The sequence below is a fragment of the Caloenas nicobarica genome, chromosome 4 (genome assembly GCF_036013445.1).
Source record: "Caloenas nicobarica isolate bCalNic1 chromosome 4, bCalNic1.hap1, whole genome shotgun sequence".
NCBI lineage: Eukaryota > Metazoa > Chordata > Aves > Columbiformes > Columbidae > Caloenas > Caloenas nicobarica.
Window position 1 is genome coordinate 67,784,359 of NC_088248.1, and position 20,891 is coordinate 67,805,249.

At 41.4% G+C, this 20,891-nt stretch overlaps 1 protein-coding gene across 2 annotated transcripts in view; it reads right to left on the reverse strand.

Annotated features, from left to right (window-relative positions):
* The window catches only part of ABLIM2 (actin binding LIM protein family member 2), a 144,111-nt gene that overhangs the window by 108,216 nt on the left and 15,004 nt on the right, over positions 1 to 20,891 (reverse strand). The window contains exon 1 of one of the 2 annotated variants that reach the window (XM_065634970.1): positions 4,375 to 4,499. The exons of the other annotated variant lie outside the window; for it this stretch is intronic. Coding sequence (XP_065491042.1) covers positions 4,375 to 4,390 — 16 coding nt within the window. The 5' untranslated portion in view covers positions 4,391 to 4,499. Of the gene's footprint in view, positions 1 to 4,374; positions 4,500 to 20,891 lie in introns of those variants that run through there. 2 annotated transcript variants of the gene reach the window in all.

The following is a 20,891-nucleotide window of genomic DNA, read 5'->3' on the forward strand; positions in this document are numbered from 1 at the left end:
TACAAGACCTATCGGTTGGGGACATCACTGCCAATAATGTTGCCAAGTATCCAGTGCTCACACATTGCTGATGCCAAGACTCAGGCTAGGCAGTACACAATTCCGCAGTTCTGGATAAAGCAGGGCTTATGGAATTAGCACTGGTTTGTTAAACAACTTGTCAAATAAGATACTTCTCTTAGATTTATTTCTATACTGCTTGCTTGAGGCGTATGCACTTGCTGTAAGTATCACAGGGAAGAGAGGGCAGTGGTACCACTCAGTATTAAAGATGTATTAGACACCTCATGCCAACCGTAAATTGATATTTTCAATATGCTTATGACTTTGCCAAACTTCAACCACTTACAGACATTCGGCATGTTCGGTGTTCTCAAGGTCATTTCTTTAGGGAAAATTTCAGGCAAACTGTTTAAGCCTTTTATAAAGGTGAAAAACAGGATATGATAATATATATTGCTTTTCAATTTTAAAATGAAAGTGCAGCATTTTGTTTTCAGAAGTTGTTTGGAGTAAAGGCTAAAGCTTGACAGAGATTGACTCTGTGACAGGTACACTGGAGCCATAAAACTCACAATATTTGGTCAAAAAAACCCCAAATACCTTTGAATAAACATAGCTCCTTCAGCATCAATAGACTACGCAGGATTTAACAGCAGTGGGGACTGAGATGAGGCGTGAGGGATGAAGACAAGATTTGGCTGAGACAGGAATGTTCTGGAAGCAGCACAAAAGCAGCTGATGGCAGTGGCAGAAGGGAGAAGATTCGCAAGTCCCTGGTCATGCTCCACTCCGGATGGAAAATGTCACTGTGCTCTTCTCATCTTCAATGTGCCGTGAGCAAACTGCTGATGTTTGCTTAAAACCCTTGGCAAAATATCCTGTCTAGGACTGGTCCACACAGAGGATGGCAAACCTCTTCGCTATTAGGCTTTGGGCAGCCAAATGATGGAAAAATTCATGGTAGGTTACAGACCTGATGAAGGAACATATAGCCAGAAACTACGTAATTCAACACAGTCCTAATGCTTTTCCCAGTTTGGTGCCTTAGGTTTTAATTTAGCACAAGGACCCATAGAAACCAATACTGAACTTAGAAATCAAGTACTGAAAAGTTAAGAAGCTTTATTCTAAACATACATTCAATCTTGGATCAAACCTCAAATATGAAGCTTAATAATAAAGACTTTTACCTCCTTTGTTCAACATAGGGACACAAATAAAGTCACATATCCCATCTACTCCACATTATTTAGCCCTGTTCTGAAAAAAAAAGAGAGTTCATTGGATTTACTGCTCTTGGTCAATACAGAAGTCTGAAATGACAAAGGGCCAAATGATGAAACTTCATATTAAGTCTGACAGGTGCTTTCTATTCTGTGAGATGTTGTATGCACATTTTAAAGAGTATTCTGAACTAAACAGTAAGTTGTAATTTGAATGGATAGACAACACTTATGTGAATAAATATTTTATTCCTAAAGAACAAGTTTTTGTAATCCCAACAAGTACCTCTCAATCCAGGGAAAGTGCTAATTCCTCACCAAGATCCCTGGATGGGTAAGTGCAGAACCCATTGTAAGATGAGCCTAAAGGCAAAAGTAAATGGAAAACCCAAGAAATGCGAGAGGTTTGTTGTGTTGGGGGCTTCCCCTCCCCTGTTCTTTTTGTGGGACTTTTTTTCATTCTGTTCTTGAAGTTGGGTTAAAAAAAAAAAAAAAAAAAAAAAAAAAGAGTACCATTCGTTTGTTTTGGGCTCATACAAACTTAATATCATTTGCCTTTAGCAGCAATCCTGCATCAGCATAAAAGCCACATCCATTTTCTTTAGCAACTATCAGCACTACTGGCTCTTCTATAAATTCACCAGGAACATCCCTTCTTCACAACCTTCACTTCATGAGGTGGAAGCTTTTTTTGAGCAAAAAGACACAAATATCTAAAATTACCATTATCAACTATTTAGTTCATGAAAACGTTCACTTTTTTCAAAGACACATACTACATTCCAACTCTGAAACAAGAAGGCAGAGTTCTGATAACAGACATTTTTCTGCATGAAGAAATCAACAGAAAATTATCTCTGTGTTGGCACTGAATCCTTTCATCCCTGTAGCTAGAGGTCGTTGCTGAAAATCAAAATAAACAAATATGACACCCAAATGCTATTTACTTACTAAGTTTTTGAGAAACAGGGCAAAGCACTGATTGCTGAAATGTTTTATCAAGCAATTTGGGGAGGGTGTGGTTCACAGCAGCCTGAAGGGGAATTAAATTTGCAATCTTCGTAGAGCAGGATTAAAGGAGAAGTAGATGAGTGCAGCAGCACCCGACTGGAATTAAGAGATTGGAGTTCGCATTGGGTTTTTTTGTCAAACTCTACTTGTGTTGGCCCAGTCAAAACACTCAGGGTTGGATTTTAAAACACCCAGATGAAAGCAAAGGAAACAAGCATTTAAGTGACTCTAAATATGCTGTGAAGGATTATTCCTGGGGTTAAGTGCCTAAAACTGGCCCCTGCTCCCTCCCTGCCTTGTGTCTATGTGTAAAATACAGTGACTAAGAGTACTTCCTGTGCTGGCCTGGAGGGTGAGGGTAATATAACACAGTGATAAGTAATATGGTAATTCATATGGGGTTCAGAGAACTCCATGGGTATGTGCTATAAATTTACTTTAGATGAGGGGTCTGGCTTTTTTTTTTTTTCCCCCGAAGAACTAGTGATTCATTATGAACCCTTGTGTGGCCCTGAGAACCTCAATGGTCCTTTCCACAGAAAGGATGAGGAAAAAGAGCAATTGTGAAAGAGCGACTCCACAACCTTTCCCCATCCAACCTTCCGACCACACTTGGCAGCAGGGAAGAGCAATTCCCTGGTCCCAGCCCTGCCTGGCTCTGCAACCCGGTGGTCCAGCCACTGGGGCAAGAGGGAGCACATGTCCCCAAATGGACAGGCACCAAACCTGCCCAAGCAGCAGCTGTGTTATAAATGGATGTTCTCCAACAGCATGCTAAGTGTCTAGCGGTAAAACCTGTTTTACCATATTTCTCAACTAGCAGCTTGTGTAAAAAGCCATTTCAAAAGTGTTTGCGCGCTTTACACTGCCTTGACATTATAACACAATAATTTTTTCTTCCATGCATCTCACAACAAAGCAGAAGATCAGAAGGATGAAGAGAAAGCTAAAGAAGTTTTGCCTTGAAATGTCCATATTACATAGTCCCTTGAGCCCTCCATCTCACCATGTGGAGGCTGGACTGTCCCCACACCAGCACACATGAGCTCCCTTGCTTCCCCAATGGGGATTTTCTGCTCTGAGTGGGTCCAGACACCCCCCCAGAAATGCTCACTGCCCTTTCCCAGACCTCTGTTGTGGCTCCTACAGCAAAGCACTATTACTGCTCCTCTCTTTAGTTCCCAGACCGTAAGACAGGCAGTTCAGCAAATTCAATAATTCCGTATGTCAGTAGGTCTCTATTTAATTGAATTCATTCGCGTAGTCCAAAAATACACTATAACATGGTTCAAGAATCACATTCCTATTTGGAAATGTGTACCTGCTTCTACTATCTATAAACAACAGCTTTTACAGTGCCTTTCCCTTGGCACAGAGGAAAGGATCTAATGCCTTCTCCAGCATTTCCTGTGGATCACAATCAAACCAGAAACCTATAGCTGATACAGGACAGCAGACAAACAACGCAACTAAAGCAACCTGTGCTTTACTGCTAAATACAGAGTTTATGGGACCAGAGATGGACAGGTGTTATCCAGCAGAATGTGAATATAACCATGCATAAGAGATGCAACACAGCACAAGTACCAGCGCACGAGAGCTCCAGATCTCACCATCTGCTCAGTGCAAAATTCACATCACATAAACAAGCTAACCTCCTGCCCTCATTGTTAAAATAAAATAGTTACCAACTCCAAAGGTGGTTACTAAAAATCCCGGCTGAATTTTAGGACCCATTACTGCAGCACTGTAAAGGGTATTTTTGTATGTGTTTAGCAAGATTACAATGAGAAAGGATATGGGAACAGCACTCCGATATATCTGCATAAAGAAATTTTTTTTTTTCATTACAAGCTAACAAATTCTAAAGTCAGTGTAAATTAAATAAAATGAGGAAAGTTAACAAACTGAACTGTCAGCTAAGTGTCAGTATCATTGTAATTTCCAAATCATCATTCGTATAATTAAAAGAATACGAAGCATAATTTAAAATCAATGTTTAACCAACTTCCTCCACTCTGCTGCATTTCCACGTAAACACAGAATAATTATTCTTATGACAGTATCAGTGATTTCATTACCACAGCTCCGGACGAAAAACAAGTCAGTTCAGGTCTAGGCTCTCATCACACTGTACCTGTATCTTCAGGCATTCCCGCATTAATTCCCTTCGAGGGGCGAAGTGCCACCCGAGGCACCGCTGCTGTGCGTCCGGCGGGCAGCGAGGAGCCGATTCGGAGCTCCGGGGGAGCGGGAGCTGCGGCACCAACGTGCCAGGGGTCAGATGACTCCTGCAGCACCCACGCACAGGCGGGAACGGAGCCAACACCTCGCTGTCATGTAAAAATAGCGTCCTGGAGAAGCCTAAATATTGTCACGTCCACAGGGCAGGCCACCCCTGGCAGGGTCCCATAGGGACCGGACGCAGGACGTGCCAGCGACGGCCGTCTGTGCATCAGGCGCTGTGGGGTGGTGCTGGGCACCTGGGGAAAGGGCTTAAAGAAGGAAAACCTGCAAACTGCCTGGCCACAAAATTAAAAATACAGGCTGAGGTAGCTGGGAAACGCCCTTAGCCATCCATTCCCCCCAATCCAGGCGGTCCCTGTCCCTCTGGAACAGGAGGGCACAGCACTGGTTTCGGCAGGAGATGCTGTAAGCACATCTCTCTCCCAAAGGCAGTCAGAGAGATACCTGGCAGCCAAAAATCTCTCCTCTGATCACTCAGAGGGAGTTGGATTGCATATCACTGGAATAATAGCAATGTGTTGAGCTATTTAAAGCAATACTTGCTTACCCAGTTATCATGTGAATACTCCACGGGGATTAAAATCTGTAGCTCTTACTTGCTTTGGACTAAATTTGTACAAAAGTAGTAGCGTGGTTTGTGTATTGGAAAGGGGACTGAAGGCTTGGGGAACAAACTGGCTAAACCTGGAGCAAAGTGCTGGGATAGGAATAGGATTGCACCTCCCTTTTTCACAATGCAGATTTTTTTCTTCCCTGGAGGCTTCACAGAAGCCAAAAAACACTCTCCCCACACCATTGCTCACCATCCTTTATTCAGTCACTGCTTACTTGGCTACAAAGCAGCAAAGAAACAGCTTCTTCTCTGCTTCAGCAAACAGAAATTAGTCAGGGGTGTAAATGCAAACACAGGTCTCCACAGCTTCTGATGCTGCTGAGGGAAGGTCGTGGAAGTAACACAGCTTGTGTGCACAAAACACACAGTAAGTTCACTCTGCTACACAGGCTGAAGAATCTTTGGCACTGCCATCACATGAAAATCTATCAAACTGATCCAATCTGTATGCATGTTGAAGGCTGCACCTCGATCAACTTCAGCAGTTGGCGCCAAATCATTTCACAGAAAGTTCAATGCCTTCCAATTGCAATCTGAAAACAAACTATTTTTTAAAACTTGAAATAATGCTGTCTTTGTTTGAAAAAAAAAACGAAAAACCAAAAACCCACAGCTTATTTTTATAAAATAAAGTGCAAGTTGGTGAAATTCTTACGATTTTTTTTAAGCTCTTACCAGGTCACTATGCATGAATTGTTATAAACACTATATAAAGAGGGGTAGAGGCTCCTTACTTATTTTCCCCCAAAACAAAAAGCCTCAATGTTTCAAAAACATCTATATGTAACTAAGATCAGGTTTGAAAATATTTCATTCTGAGAAGCCAGAAGCAGCTGATAGTTTATAAATCTTACAGAAATGCCCATCAACTAAAGCAGAAATCAAGAATTCCCTGAGTTTCAGAATGCTTCCCTTTAGTTTATTACTTACAGAAAATGTCTTTACATGTTGTAATGGATACAAAATAAAACATTGTCTGTTCAGTATTGACTTTTGGAAACAGAACAAGCATTTCTACAAGGACAGCTGAGGAGCTCTGACTTCAGAAATCCATATGGTGAGTACATCGCTGTCCTGGGCCCCGCCAGACATGGTCTGTAACTCTAAATAGCCCCTGGCTGACATGGTCTGAGACCCAGAGAGCAGCTCTGAAGACCCCAGGTTCTGCACATTGAATCAAAACTATGAATTACTCTATCTTTAAAAATTCTTCTTTATGCGCTATCTTGCAGCAACTGACTTTCGGCATTAAAACATTACAGCAGTATTTTTGTTCAATGCTGTTGTGCTGTGTCTGAGGCCAAATCCGTCCCCGCACTCTTTTGGACCAGCATCAGCCACCCTGGCTGAGCTCTCTAGATATTTGCAGGATTTGGCCTACTTAGTTTTTCCCAGTGGCTACTTCGGCTTGGCAGAAATGCAAGAAGGCACTTCACTAAATAACAACACTCCGAAGGAACAAATTAATAGGCAGGGAAACTGAAAGTGCTTTCACTCTAACACAGCATTTACCTCTGCTTGCCAGGCTTTCTCCTTTTCAAGGCTAAATGCTATATAACTTGCATTTTGACATTATATGATCATAATGCAGTCGCATGGTATGCTAATTCGTATTTACAATTCTAGGTGTAATCCCTGTGGTCTCACTGCTTGGCTCCAGTAAAGGGAAAAAAAAAAAAAACAAACCACCACACTCAAAGAGCTCAGAGGGTTTTGATGGTGCTGCTGTGAAACTCCAGCACCAGTCACAGGCTTCACAGGCACAAAGTACAAGACCATTGCATTTCATCAGTGTGACGGGCTGACTCAGAGAGCGTGACAAGTGACAGCAGTGACAGCAGCACAGACGAGACAGCTCAGACACCGCCTGCTGATACTGCCGCTGCAAATGATCCAGAAAGCACAACAGCTTTAACCTGATTTCTCAAATCAACACAAGCCAAACACCTGTATCTCCCCTGTTTTAAAGGTAATAACAGGACACTGCCCTTGCTGTAAAAAAGGATGAGGCACTTGGCTCGTCTTACAACTTCAAGTGAAGTTCTGGTAGCCACAGCAATGCCCTCATCCATCCTCTGGTTCAGGTTTCCTTCCACCAAGGTTACATTAGCGAGGTCAATGCCTTCACTGATGTCTTCGCAAACAGCAGCCAGACAGCTTAGCAACGAATTTAGGCCACACTGAAATGGATTAGCTGGCTAAAAACTATAGCCTATGGTACCATTGGCTGTAAATGGCATTTTTAAAAGATTTCAGATCTGTTCCTGATTAACTCATGTTGTTTTCCTGTACTTGCATGTCCCCACTAAAAGTGAATGTCAATAAGAACTGAAGGCGATGGTGTACAGTGTCCTGCTCCTTTCTCCCATGCTCACAGCAACCTCCCTAGATCCATTTTGAGCTTTTTCCATAGCCTGTCTTCAAAAATGTAGCGTTGTTTCACAACTGACAAGAGTTTTGATCCAGGTTAGTGTTTATTTGGATTTTCTGTTGAGGATAACATGATCCCAAACAAACAAAAATGCAATAAATTAAGTATATCTCTATATGTAATGATAAGGATTTTAGCAATGCTTGATCACTAGGATAAAAATTAAAATAAGAAACATGTTTCCTTTTAACTACAATAATTTATTAATTGAGCTGACATATTCCTTAGTGGCTGTGGTCAAAGTTGGCAGTACTGCTGAACAGTCCTTCCCCTCAAGCACTTATGATCCAAATAAAGAGGACAAACACATGGTAGGAGTGAAAAAGAATAGTAAAAGGGTAAAGGTTTAATGAGATAGAGTTGGATAAACGGTGTCTCTATAACTAAACCTACGTCTCCTGACTTTCTGCCCAGCCTCTCTCACGGCAATCCCAGCCCTGCTGGGAATGGACTTGCAGGGTCACCCAACCGTGCCCTCAGTGACAGTCACACTCAGAAACAGCCCGATTTTAAACTTCTGGCTCTCAAACACCTCCATCCTCAATTCCACGCATGAGAAAACATTTCTCGGCACCTGCACAGCAACGAGCTGTTTACAGGGGCATCTGTAATTGAAACACACAGACAAGCAAGTCAGAGAAAAATAACAATTTGTGGGCTCTTGTAGTACAAGGCACTGAAGTATAAGACACTGACAACGCTGCATATTTATGAAGCAGGAAAACTTAAAATGTGAGAGCAGGCTGAGAATCCACTCTGAGCTCTGCATAATGGAGAGGATGCAGCTCTGCTTGCTCCAGAGGTAACTGGGTCATGAGTCCTCTCTGCTCCCTGCTGGCTCTTGGGAATAAAGAGCTTCCTTCGGCCCTGAGATTCAGGATGACAACCCCTGTCTGCTGGCCAGAAACTCAGATGAACAAAACCAGAACTTCTCCTAATCCCAGCTCCTTTCGCCCAGGTGGACCTCTCTACAGAAGACCTAGATCCAGATCGAAGGGTGCGTTACCCCCTTTTACTCCCCCAGCTAGGATAAAAGCACCACCTAGTACTCTTCAGAAAACCGTACATGTAAAATAGAGAGCAGAAATCAAACATAAAACCTGCAAAGCCTTTAACAGAGATTTTACAATGGAAAAATGTAGTATATCAAACCCTAAAGTGGGTGCAACAAAATCCTTAGAGGACTGAAAACCACCCCCCCACAACTGTCTCATAATGAGGTGACAGAGTACTGACACATCCAGAAAATGGTTTGCAAAATGACACAGGTCAGAGAGTAAAGGGATAAGGTCTCGTCAGCAGCAAAGCGACAATGAGAGCCACAGCAATGGCACCACAGGTCACGCAACTTCGGAAATGAACCTGCCGCACAGGGAATCTGCTGACCTTAGGAAAGTGATAGGGATGGCCAGTAACAAATGGAGTAGACATCAGATAAGAAAAGACCTGCTTAAGTGGAGGTTATAGGCTGACATGTGCCATTTAGTGCAGAAAAATGGCCATGTAATAAGGATAAGGCAAGCAATTAACAAAAGGTATTAGTTTCTAAAAGGTCAGGCACTACAAGGTACCAATCAGAGAAAAGACTTGAAAGTGTGAGAGGGGAAACTTAAACCGTCTGCTGAATACCTGCGGTAAGCCGGGAAACCAAGCAGGATCATGGATCACAAAGGAAAGGCATCCTGGCTGCAACACAAACAGCTCTGTAACAAGAACTGCCAAGATAAAAACCAGAATCCAAGCCCAGCATTTTATGGGAGGGAAATGGAAGAAGCAGAATGAGGCAATAAATGTCACTTGGGGTGGCCAAAAATTGTATGCGTTAGGCATGAACTTAGAAAAGCTAATTTATATCCTTTAATGTGGGAGGAATTAAACTACAGTACAGATTTGACATTTAGGGGATCATGAATGGTACAAGAGAGATGACAGGCATTGCAAAGGCACCAGGATCGTTTTCGGGTGTTACTTCCGGTGTTTGTTTCTTTCTTAGTGCATGGAGCATGTTTTTAAAGAGGAATTTTTCTGTGTGGGCTGATGCTACATGCACAAAAAGAGATAGAGAGATCACTAAATAGTAATTTCTCATTATTTTACATACAAAATTACCATTTAAATTGTCTGGATTTTTAATCAATGGAAATTTAGAGTGCTTAATTGGAGAATAAACTGAAGTATTAACTAAATAATTAGGCCTAAAGTATCTTCAATGCTTTGCTCTCTTCTGGAAAGTTAAACAGACATTGCCATAATTCTGCAATCACAAGCTAACTATTGTTCAATATCATCAAATGATAATGTGGGTTGGGTGCTATGTAGAAAAAAAAAAGATTTAACCTGCTGTCTCGTGTGTTTTAATTGGAATCTAGAAATTTAACTTCAGAGGTGTCTTATACAGAAAAAGCAAAAGCAATGAATGCACAGAAAACTCTCCCAAAAATGGGAGCTAAATACCTGCGACCAGGTCTAAGGAAAGACTTCTGTGCTTGAAATGTCTTGCAAAGCTGCAAGGTTGAAAACCCCTTCTTCGCACTTGCACATCCAAAGGCAGAGAAAGGTGATTTTTCACTTCCCATTTCCCAGCTGTCTACAGAGGACTGCAGGGAAGCACCTTCGGCTTCCCCCCCTTTTCCATGTGTAGTGGATGGTAAAGAAACTCCACGTGCTGCAGCTCTGCCTGCTTGTTTGGAGCTTCTATCCTTTGTCCAAGTGTGGGGTACTGACTGCTTTTACTTGATGTCACGCAGCAAATATGAGGATCATACATTTAAAGAGTCACCTTCCTTGTTTTCCAAGAAAACATGATTACGGAGACCTTTCCAGGTCATTGGCACATTTGTTGGAGGAAACCCAGAGAGACACTTGCCCCTGAGCCCGGGCTGCCTTGCTGCAAGGCCATGCAGCTCAGCCCATCTCTGACACATGGTACCACCAGGACAGGCATGCATGGACAAACACACATACAGAAACCCATATTTGCCAAAAAAAAAAAAAAGAAAAAAAGAAAAAAAAAAAAAAGAAATGGCTATAACCTCCTAATTAGGGCAATCTGAAAAACTGGCAAAATTAGTTTAACCCCATTAGATCCAACAGGGAACTGCAGCTGCCAATTCCACTTAGAATCATAGAATCATTTAGGTTAGAAAAAACCTTTGAGAACATTGAGTTCAACTGTAAACCTAACACCCCCAAGTCCACCACTAACCCATGTCCCTAAGTGCCACATTTACACATCTTTTAAACACCTCCAGTGATTCAACCACTTCCCTGGGCAGCCTGTTCCAATGCCTGACAACCATTTCCATGAATAAATGTTTCCTAATATCCAGTCTGAACCTTCCCTGGTGCAACTTGAGGCCATTTCCTCTTGTCCTATCACTTACTACTTGGGAGAAGAGAGCAACCCCCTCCATGCTACACCCTCCTTTCAGGCAGTTGCAGACAGCGATCAGCTCTCCCCTCCGCCTCCTGTTCTCCAGGCCAAACAGCCCCAGCTCCCTCAGCTCCCTCATCACACTTGTGCTCCAGGCCCCTCACCAGCTTTGTTGCCCTTCTCTGAACTCTCTCCAGCACCTCAATGTCTTTCTTGTAGTGGGAGGCCCAAAACTGAACACAGGATCCAAGGAGCTCAAGCTGCTGCCTTGGACCATACAGCTCTGCTCAGGTTTTCAAAGGCAAGGAGAGACACTGAACTCAAGTTCAGGATCCAGACTGTGAATCCAAAGAGCAAAGCCCTGAACAAGAAACCTGCCCCAGAAGGCAAGGGGGATTTCAGACACGTCCTCATTTTCAGCTCTCTGTGTACCATCCACATATTCCTAGCACTCAGTGTTTAGTCCTTGCTTTTAGCCCACAGTGATCATGCCAGAAAACATTTTTCTGCCTGCTTTCAAATCCCATTCTCTATAAAGGGATGTAGCTTCAAAGCAGCAGGCCAGATCCAAAGCCTACTTAAATACATTCATTTTGGTTGATGATCACTGAGGAATTTGTCAACAACATGGAATATTTTTTTGAAAGTAAAAAAAATTTTTAAAAAATTATCATTGGAAATGTGATGCTGTTGGACTTCACCCTGTTCTCAGTGAAGCCCACCAGTAAAACTATTATTGATCCAAGTGGAAAATTTTCAACAGCATCAATTTCTGATCTCAGTTCAGCCAAATTTTGATCTTAGCAATTTACTCATCGCTCCCAGAAAGTTCAGCCTTTCCCCTGTTTGCCTGTGGTTACAATTTCTCATCAGTAACATCTGAAATGAAATTGTGTCCCTGAGGTCACTTTAATACCAAGAAACAAAGCAGAAGGTTGTTTTGTTTTTTCCTTGGAATATGTCTAAATTAATTGATATTCTTCACTGGTCAGTTCCAGCACAGGTAGTACCAAATTAAAATAAAATACTGGTCTGTTACTGCTCCACAGCTCCCTGGCTACCCAATAATCACTTCTAGCACCTCCACCAGTTACTCAAGCCACATTCCTGCCAGTCCACTTTAGGGCATTAAGCTACAGAGAGCCGTAAACCTAGAACAAAAACCAGCATTTTGGTGCTAGTCCCCAAGCAGGTCTGTAGCGCTGACCAGGCTGCACCCCTGCTCATCATCACTCTTCACGCTGATTTTTGCTCCATCTGTGTCATCGAACAGAGGACAGGAACAAGCACATTCCCTGGCTCGGAAATGAGCAAATGTTTGGAACTGGGGAAAAACAGTTTAGAAGAAATTTCCACGGCTCATTTCTCTTTCCATTCCCTGGTACAAACAGAATAATAATAACAATGCCTGATTGTTATAGCAACACCAAAAAGCAAAAGCAAGATAAAATAATGTAGAAAACAACAGTTCATTTTGCTAGTCAAACCATAATACATCACCCCCAACACTAACTTTCCACTAACGCTATATGAAACAGTGTTTCAAAAAGGATAACAAAAAATAATTTAAGTATCTTTCCAAAGGTTCTTTCTTTTTATGCTGTATTCAATGACGTATTAAAATATCTTAAATAATTAGGCTACCATATCAAACTGAACTCCTGGTTTATTTGCTCTACGTAATTAGGCATTAAGAGGGAATTAGCCACTGTTATACTGCAATCATACAGTTACTTCAAATATATATAGATATTGATGTAATTGAAGTCTTGGTGTTAAAGTCACACTACTTTAAACAGGTGCAAATTATTTAACTTTGGTGAAGTCGTCACAGCATGAGAATTTCTTCTTAGATTCAATTACATCCATACAAGTCTTATTGTGCTTCATCCCCATCAGATACATCACAACACTGCTGCTTTTTTCACATGCAGGCTACACGATTTCTGCAGTCAATTAACTTTCAACATCACATTTGTAGGAGAAACGTGTTAAATTCACACAAACACAACCCCAGAGCCTACAGCCACTGTGCTACTTCTTGCACAGTTCTGCAGCTCACAGTTCTACTCTCGACAGGTACATTTTTGAGCTATCTATACAACACACTTTTTCACTGAGTTTTGGGTTGTTTAATTTGCAACATATTACCTTATTCAGACAGCAAATGAGCTTTATGTCAAACTCAGTATTATATTTGCCTTTTGCAGATAGACGGGGAAGAAGTAATACCATCGGATAAAATTCTGTATTATTTATGAAAGATATCACATACCATTTTTTCCCAGATAACATACAGAAATGCAATTCAGTGAAGGACAGATGAAAATGCAATGCCAAATCCCATGTCAGCCTCACTCCCCTAATTTCAACAAGGTTGAAACACAGATTATGTTTATTGTGCCAAGGGAAGAAGAGTTGGATGTGTGTTCTGTGTGGGCTTGTGCTAGTCCCCATCCAGCCTCTGTATCCAGGTTGCTTTTGCATGGAGACCTTAGAGGAAGTGAGGGACACTGGTGGCCAAGTTCTGCTCCCAGTGCTATGTCAGAGTGAGACTTTGGTGAGCACAAACAGGAGCTGCCACAGTCTTCACATTGCCTGTATTTACTTAATGCAACTCACTTGAAAAGTAGAAAGAGCCACAAACTCAGGGGGGATCTCACCACAGTATTCCAGCAGTTAAAGGGCAGCTGCAAAGACAATGGAGGCTCTCTCTTCACAGGAAGCCACATGGAGAAGACAAGGGGCAACAGGTATAAGGTGCACCTGAAGAGGTTTCATCTTGACATAAGCATTGTCAGCCAGATGAGGGAGATGATTGGCCCGCTCTGCTCTGCACTGGTGCGGCCTCACCTGGAGCACTGTGTGCATTTCTGGGCAACACAGGATAAAACAGATATTAAGCTACTGGAGAGTGTCCAGAAGAGGGCTGTGAAGTTGGTGAAGGGTTTGAAGAGGAAGCTGTATGATGAGTGGCTAAAGTCACTTGGTTTGTTCAGCCTGGAGAAGAAGAAGAGACTGAGGGGAGACCTCATCACAACTACAGCTTCCTCACAAGGGGAGGAGGAAGAGAAGGCACCGAACTCTTCTCTTTAGTGACCAGCGACAGAACCCGAGGGAATGGCAGGGAGATGTGCCAGGAGAGGTTCAGGTTGGACATTAGGAAAAGGTTCTTCACCCAGAGGGTGCTGGAGCACTGGAACAGGCTCCCCAGGGAGGTGTCACGGTCCCAAGCCTGACAGTGTTCAAGAAGAGACTGGACAACGGCCTCAGACACATGGTGTGAACTGTGGGGTTGTCCTGTGCAGGGACAGGAGTTGGACTCAATGATCCTTGTGGGTTCCTTCCAACTCAGGACATTCTATGATTCTATGACATGACAGTTTTTACAGTTAGTTTTTACAGTTAGTTTTTACAGCAATAGTTCCCTCGAACAACCTCCCCAGGGATGTGGTGGAGTCCCCATCACTGGAGGTTTTCAAGATGTGCTAGGGTGCTAGATAACTGCATCTAGGCTCCCTTTCCCATGACAGGTTGGACCATGTGATCTTCTGAGGTCCCTTCCAACCTGGGCTTTTGTGTGTTTCTATGAAGAAATGCAGCCCTGCATGATGAAAAGTGTGATTCAGAAATTCATTGCTGTTCACCAAGGGGGGAAACTGTAAAATATGGTTGGAGGAAAGCACTGAAGAACAATTTTCAAGTCAACACAAAAGAAAGCAAAATAAATCATTTTGAGGCACTTTCTTAATCTAAATTGGCTTTTAGTTTCACTGGGACTGAACCTCCTAAGTCCCCTCATTCCAGGCAAAAAAATACTATTAATCTAAAATTGTAGCCAAGGCCTGGTGAGTACCAGCCACTGTTGTAAGACCACTGGAAAAATCTGTATTTTCCTCTGTCTCTAGAGAAGCCTTTATCTCTGTTCCTAATACAGAAAAGCCTAGTGAGGCTGGACATGGAGGTTGGCAGCCCCATCACACATCCCCCCAGGCAGATGTAGGTCACTCCTCCTCCATGCAGGGAAGGAAACAGGGAGTTTCATCTGGCTGCAAGCTGCTCCAATTGCCAATAATCCTACTGATTCAAGTCTTTAATAACAACCTACTAAGATGACAATTACAAAGGATGCTATTCCTCGACCTATATCCCACTCAATCTGTTGGGCCACCAGAGACATGGCCATCCTGGCTGACAGACTCAGCTGGTGACACCAGCTACATGTTTTACTGCATCCCCCTCCTGCTGTATGCGTGGCCCCAAGGCTGGCTGCATTCACAGCATCCCTCCTTAGCCACTTCAAGGCCCATAGGGGTTGACCACTTCTACCTATCTGGTTTTGGTCTGTGCACTGATGACTGCCATTTGGCCAGCTGGTATTATGTACAAGTGGGATAAAGTATGCATAATTTACTCAGAAACAGCTCTTTCCCTGAACCACCTTGATGCCTCCTTTCCCCACTTTTAATACTTCTCCCAGACATTTCCCATCTCCAGTTTCATCACACTTCCTTCCACCAGACCTAGGGCTGCCCACGGAACAGGAGGAGGCAAGTCTCCCTTACTGTTTTGCAGGGTAGCAAAACATGGGAGTATTTTTTACTCTTGCCCACTGCAGACCATATACCAAAGGAGCACTGGGTCACAATCCGGCTCTCCTCTACTCCCAGAGTATCACACAAAAATATTGGTTGCAATAAGAGAGAAGCCAAACTTCGGTTTAATGTGACACAGAAAGAGCAAGTGATCCATGCTTACCACAGCACATTTCCAGTGTTTATTTCTAAAACGGAACACAAGCAAAGATAGTTCTCGTTCCTGTCCAAATACTCATAAAGTACATGATGACTCAGACAGTAAATATCCTCTCTCTGTCATCCCATTTCTCTCTATCATTTAGAGTCACAGCTCTGCTTTCTCTGAATTAAAAAAGGACAATTCTGCTTTGTAATGAATGAAATCAACATCTGCTCTGGTATGACTAGTTTTTCTGCACTGCTAAGCACTATCAGTATCTGTACTTCAAAACCTTTTGTTTTTAACGGTGTTTCTGTAGGAACAGGCCTGAATTTCAAAAAGTTATTTTGCTTTTCTGGGTACTCACTTAAAACAGAGACTTGAATGTAGCACTAAGTGAGCTACCTAAGAAAAACACAGTCTAATAATGTTAATCTGATCAAGCTGGAAGAAGTTAATATCAATTTCATATTCAAAGTATGATATCCAGCTCCGTCAAAAGACTGATGAGGTCCTCAGGGTATGAAAAATGATAGGATGCGATTGAATTATCTCAGCAATAGTTTCTTACATAAGAGCTAGAAAAATGATGTGGATAAGAGCTAACACATTAAATAAGCAGAGAACTAGGAGCAATTCCTTAATGCAATCAAATCCTTACATTTGTAATAATTTTAGCTACAACTGTCATTGTGGCTGTGCAAAATGAGACACCTTCTGGAAGTGCTCCTCTCTGCCGATTAACAAACTTGCTTACGTAAGCCAGCGAGGAGTTAGGTGCTAAAAGTATAAGTCTCTAAATTAGCCACCATGACTTGCAGAACCCTCAATTTGACCTAGCTTCCAGACTCAGTCATTCATTTTTCATACCCTTAATCACAAATCAGTCCCATCTCTTTAAGCTAGATCACTAGTATTACCTTCCTGTATCATTAAGCATTGGAAATTCCAGCGCTATCTCAATTTTAGTCCCTCTTCTTACACTGAGCTGAAACAGAGTTGAAAAATCAGGTCTGAATTTCAGTCTGAAAGACAGGAAAGACATGCACTTATGCCCCAAGCCATACAGTTTGCTGACTCCCATCATGTCACAGTTTCACCGTCTGGCACCACACTGACAATCCAAGGCAGACAGACTTTAACACCATACATTGTACCACTGATTTCATAATGACAATGTTTCTAGACAGCTTTATGTTTTCAAAGAATTGTCTACGAGGAAGACTAACATGGCATCTTTTCCAATGGCAATTGTCATCATCAAAAGAACAAGATTTTACTTCCTCACTGTATGAAAACATAAGCTTTATACAAATACAGACATCGGGTAAAACTTCTGTCTTCCATTTTCTGCAGGTGTGGGAGTCATGTCACCTAACTCCAGGCACCCAAAGATTCAGAATGTAGTTAAAGTTCCCTCTATCATAAACAGACAGAAACTTCCCACCATGAAGTCCATCACCGCCACTGCAGGCTGGCACAGAATGTCCTCTAGAAGTTCCTCCTTCCCACTCAATATTGGACTAGGTCAGGCTAGACACCTAACCTTGAGATATCTAAAGTCAGATGAGATAAATCCAAACCTGAGTGCATAACTGCTGACTCTGTTTTCTGTGTTTGTTTAAATTTTTTGTTGGATTGTTTCTTTATTTCCCAGGTAAACCACATCTGAATCTCCTAGATCTCACTGTCACTCAGCCGCCAGCTCTCCTGATCCTCCTCATCAATGCTTTTTGTCCTCCCAGCATGGGAGCCCTGCAAACGTGAAAATCTAACCCTTCATTAGGAAAAGAAAATTACAGCTTTCTAACTCCTCCAAATTATTCAAGAATTGTATATAATAATGTTAAACAAATATCATGTGTTTTGGAAGTTAGATTTTCTAACAATTTCGGGAGGCTGGTAACAGTTCAGTATCAAATTTTCAATCCATTACTTCAGCAACGCACTGTATCATTTTTTTCCTTTTTGTGCCATTTTCCCCCTTCAAGTATCTCTACACAATTATGAACTTTTAAATGTGAATCATCCAAATTATTGGCTATTTAGTCTTTTTCTATCCTCTTTCTTTGATTTTCCTCTGCAGATGTGAATCCATTAACAGTCTTTCATATTTTTGGATGCTCATACTAACAGAGCATATACTAATACGAACATCAACAAAGAATGAAAAAATAGCAGCACAGTATTTCATCTGGATTTAAGTCAACTGAAACATTCCTATATATAAACTCAAAGACCTTAGTAGATATTTGCCTTGATAGGTTTGGTGGGTCACACCACTAGCTCTTTGGAGGAAGGTTCATAATTGCTTTGTATGTCTATATGATGCCAGCTTTTTTTTTTTTTTGTGAAATGCTACTAATACAAGTTTAATCAGAAGAAAGTAATTTACAAACTAAATCACTTAGCCAGACCATTGTGTATGAAACTATGCACAAATACATTTTATTCATAGCAAAGGTATTTATAAGGGTTTAAGCATTGCTCTCAGGCAGGAATTAACAATATGTGGTACTGTATAACTAAAATGAAACATATCTAATCTCCAAGCTTTAAAATTAGGCAATGGAAGAAGAAAGTCTCTTTCTGAATAAGTATTCCTACAATGTTACAACCTCTGGTTTCCAGATTCTGAGTACGCAAGTTCAGGATATAACTAAATATTAAATACATGTGCAAACTGTGTCTTTAATGTAAACTCATATAAAAACTTTACAGATTAAGTGAAACCCACCTCTTTTAGAGGAAGGTCTGTGAAACAGTAGAAAACCTCTGCTTATAAACACCTGGGAATCACTGGCAAACACAGGTACCACCCTGAGGACAGAGAAGAACCAGGGGAAAGGCAAAATCCACCAATTAATAAATCCCAATGGGAAGAGAAATCATCAGGCTCTCTGGAGTGGAGAAACAGCTGAAATGGGGGTTTCTGAATCAGGAGATTGCCTCCTGGTCTTCAGCGCTGCTATTCACAACAAAAATGGCCTTTCTTCATGTTCTTAAGAAAACGTAATTTTGCAAGGAATGCCCACATTTGTTGTCATTTCTTCCTCCTAACCAAAATAATAAAAAGTGCCTAAAATTCTAGCTAGCCGCTTGCAAAAAGAAGGAGCAATACTAGTGTCATTCTATGATTGCTATCTATTATCTAAAAATCTAAGATTTTTTGATTAAATATTATTTGGTCAAGATGGTTTCATGGATGCTTTCTATACACATAGTAATAATATTATCCTTATTAATAAATGCACCACTAACACAGTGCCATTCGGTATGGCACATACTGAAAGCAGCAGAATCCCTGCACCTCTAGTTCGAGAACATTTTCTGCTGTGCTTTACAATTAGCTTCTTTTAAGCCTCCACTTAATTTTCTTTCCAATTGCAGGTCAAATCCGTCACCTAATTCACACTATCAGACCAATTACTGACAGACTGCTAGCATGGTTATACCTTTGCAGATGTAATCAACACTTATTTACAAATTGATTAGGCCAATTCCAGTTGTGAGTTCCACTTAGCAGCAGGGACGGGTACAGGAAAATTGCTGAAAATCCTCTCTTTGTCTTCCAGACAGGCAGTTTATGTGCCCAATGCTATTGCACTGTAACAGCAGATCCCCCCAAGGACTGGCCAGCAGCATGACAGATTTTCCATTTCCATATTTGGTCTGTTAATAATTATCAGAAACCAAGAAAATACAGACAATAAACTAATTATAATCATTCTGAAAGCTATTGACACAGTTCTTCATTCATTGTGTATGCTTCCTTTTCAACCAGTGAGATTACATTTGTACAAAGGTAGAATTATAACAATCACTTTAAGGTGTATTCTTTTACTCACACAGTAAGATTTAATTATTTTAATTAAACCACTCATCCAAAACCTTTCAAACACACTCAGACCTACTCAAAGGCTTTAATGCTTATATGCTAATCCTAAACTCTGGTATGTATCAATCCATTTATTAGCTGCATGAAGAGGTATGAACATAATTAGAAAAAGTAATAAAATAAATTTTGCTTTTTCTAAACTTGAAATTGCTCTAATCTTAAAAAAAAAATCTCATTTTCTTCAATATATTTTACAATCATTTTACAGACAGTTTTATACTAATGAGATTCTACCTCTCCTGTTTAGGAATTCACTATATATTTTACATTCAGTCCACAAGACACTAACAGTCCCAAGATTCAACTTTAAATCAAGACACTATCTTAAAATTGGCCTAGTTGTAGTAATGACATATTAAATTAAAAATTAGAAGCTGAGTACTCTACTATACAGAAAATCTACAGAATATTGGAAATGTATTGTCTTTATTCTCAGGTCAGCTATACAAGAGATTACATCTTTTAATGATCTGTCACAGAATGGGAAATAGAAGCCTTGAATCCATTCAGCTGTTCAGTTTATGACCTGGAGAATTAAATCTGACCCCTTACAAAATACATCTAAGCATCACACACACCCTGAGACACAGCTATGGTTTGAAAACAGTCATGTAACTCTCAGCTGGAATACCATTATACTACAGAATAAATGAGTTTCCATTGAAAGTATACATGTGTCTATATTTTTTTGGAAGTGCTGCATGACAGTCCCAGAAGCACTGCCCTGCTGTCCTGCACTAGCTTTAAACACAATTTTAATCATGCCAAAGTCAAGTTTAGCACTCCCATACGCTATATTTAGAACCACAGAATAATTTAGGTTTGAAGGCACCTCTGGAGGTCATCTAGTCCAGCCTTCTGCCCAGCACAGATCCCACTAGATCAGGTTGCTCAGGACCTTGTCCCATCCAGATCTGAAAACCTCCAAGGATGGAAGGCCACCACTCCCCTGGACAATCTGCACCAGTGCTTTATCACCTTCTTGGGAATTTTGTTTCCCCTAATATCTAATCAGAACTTGCCATGTCACAAGCTGTCACTATTGACTCTTGTCCTTTTGTCATACACCTCTGAGAAAAGTCTGGCTCTATCTTCTGTAGAGACATGAAGACAGGGATAATTATCTCCCTCAGCCTCCTGAAGGACCCTGACATCCCACAGCTCCTCCTTGTACATCCAGCCTCTGACCAAACAGGCAGCACATCCACAGTCCTGCTCCACTTCATCCCAGGGGCAGGACCCTGGCACGACGGCAAAACAGACTTTGTGTCTAAAATCTCACCCTAACATGAAGGTCATCACAACTGAGGACACACACTTTAAAGCAGGGCGATTAAAGTTAGCTTTCCAAACTC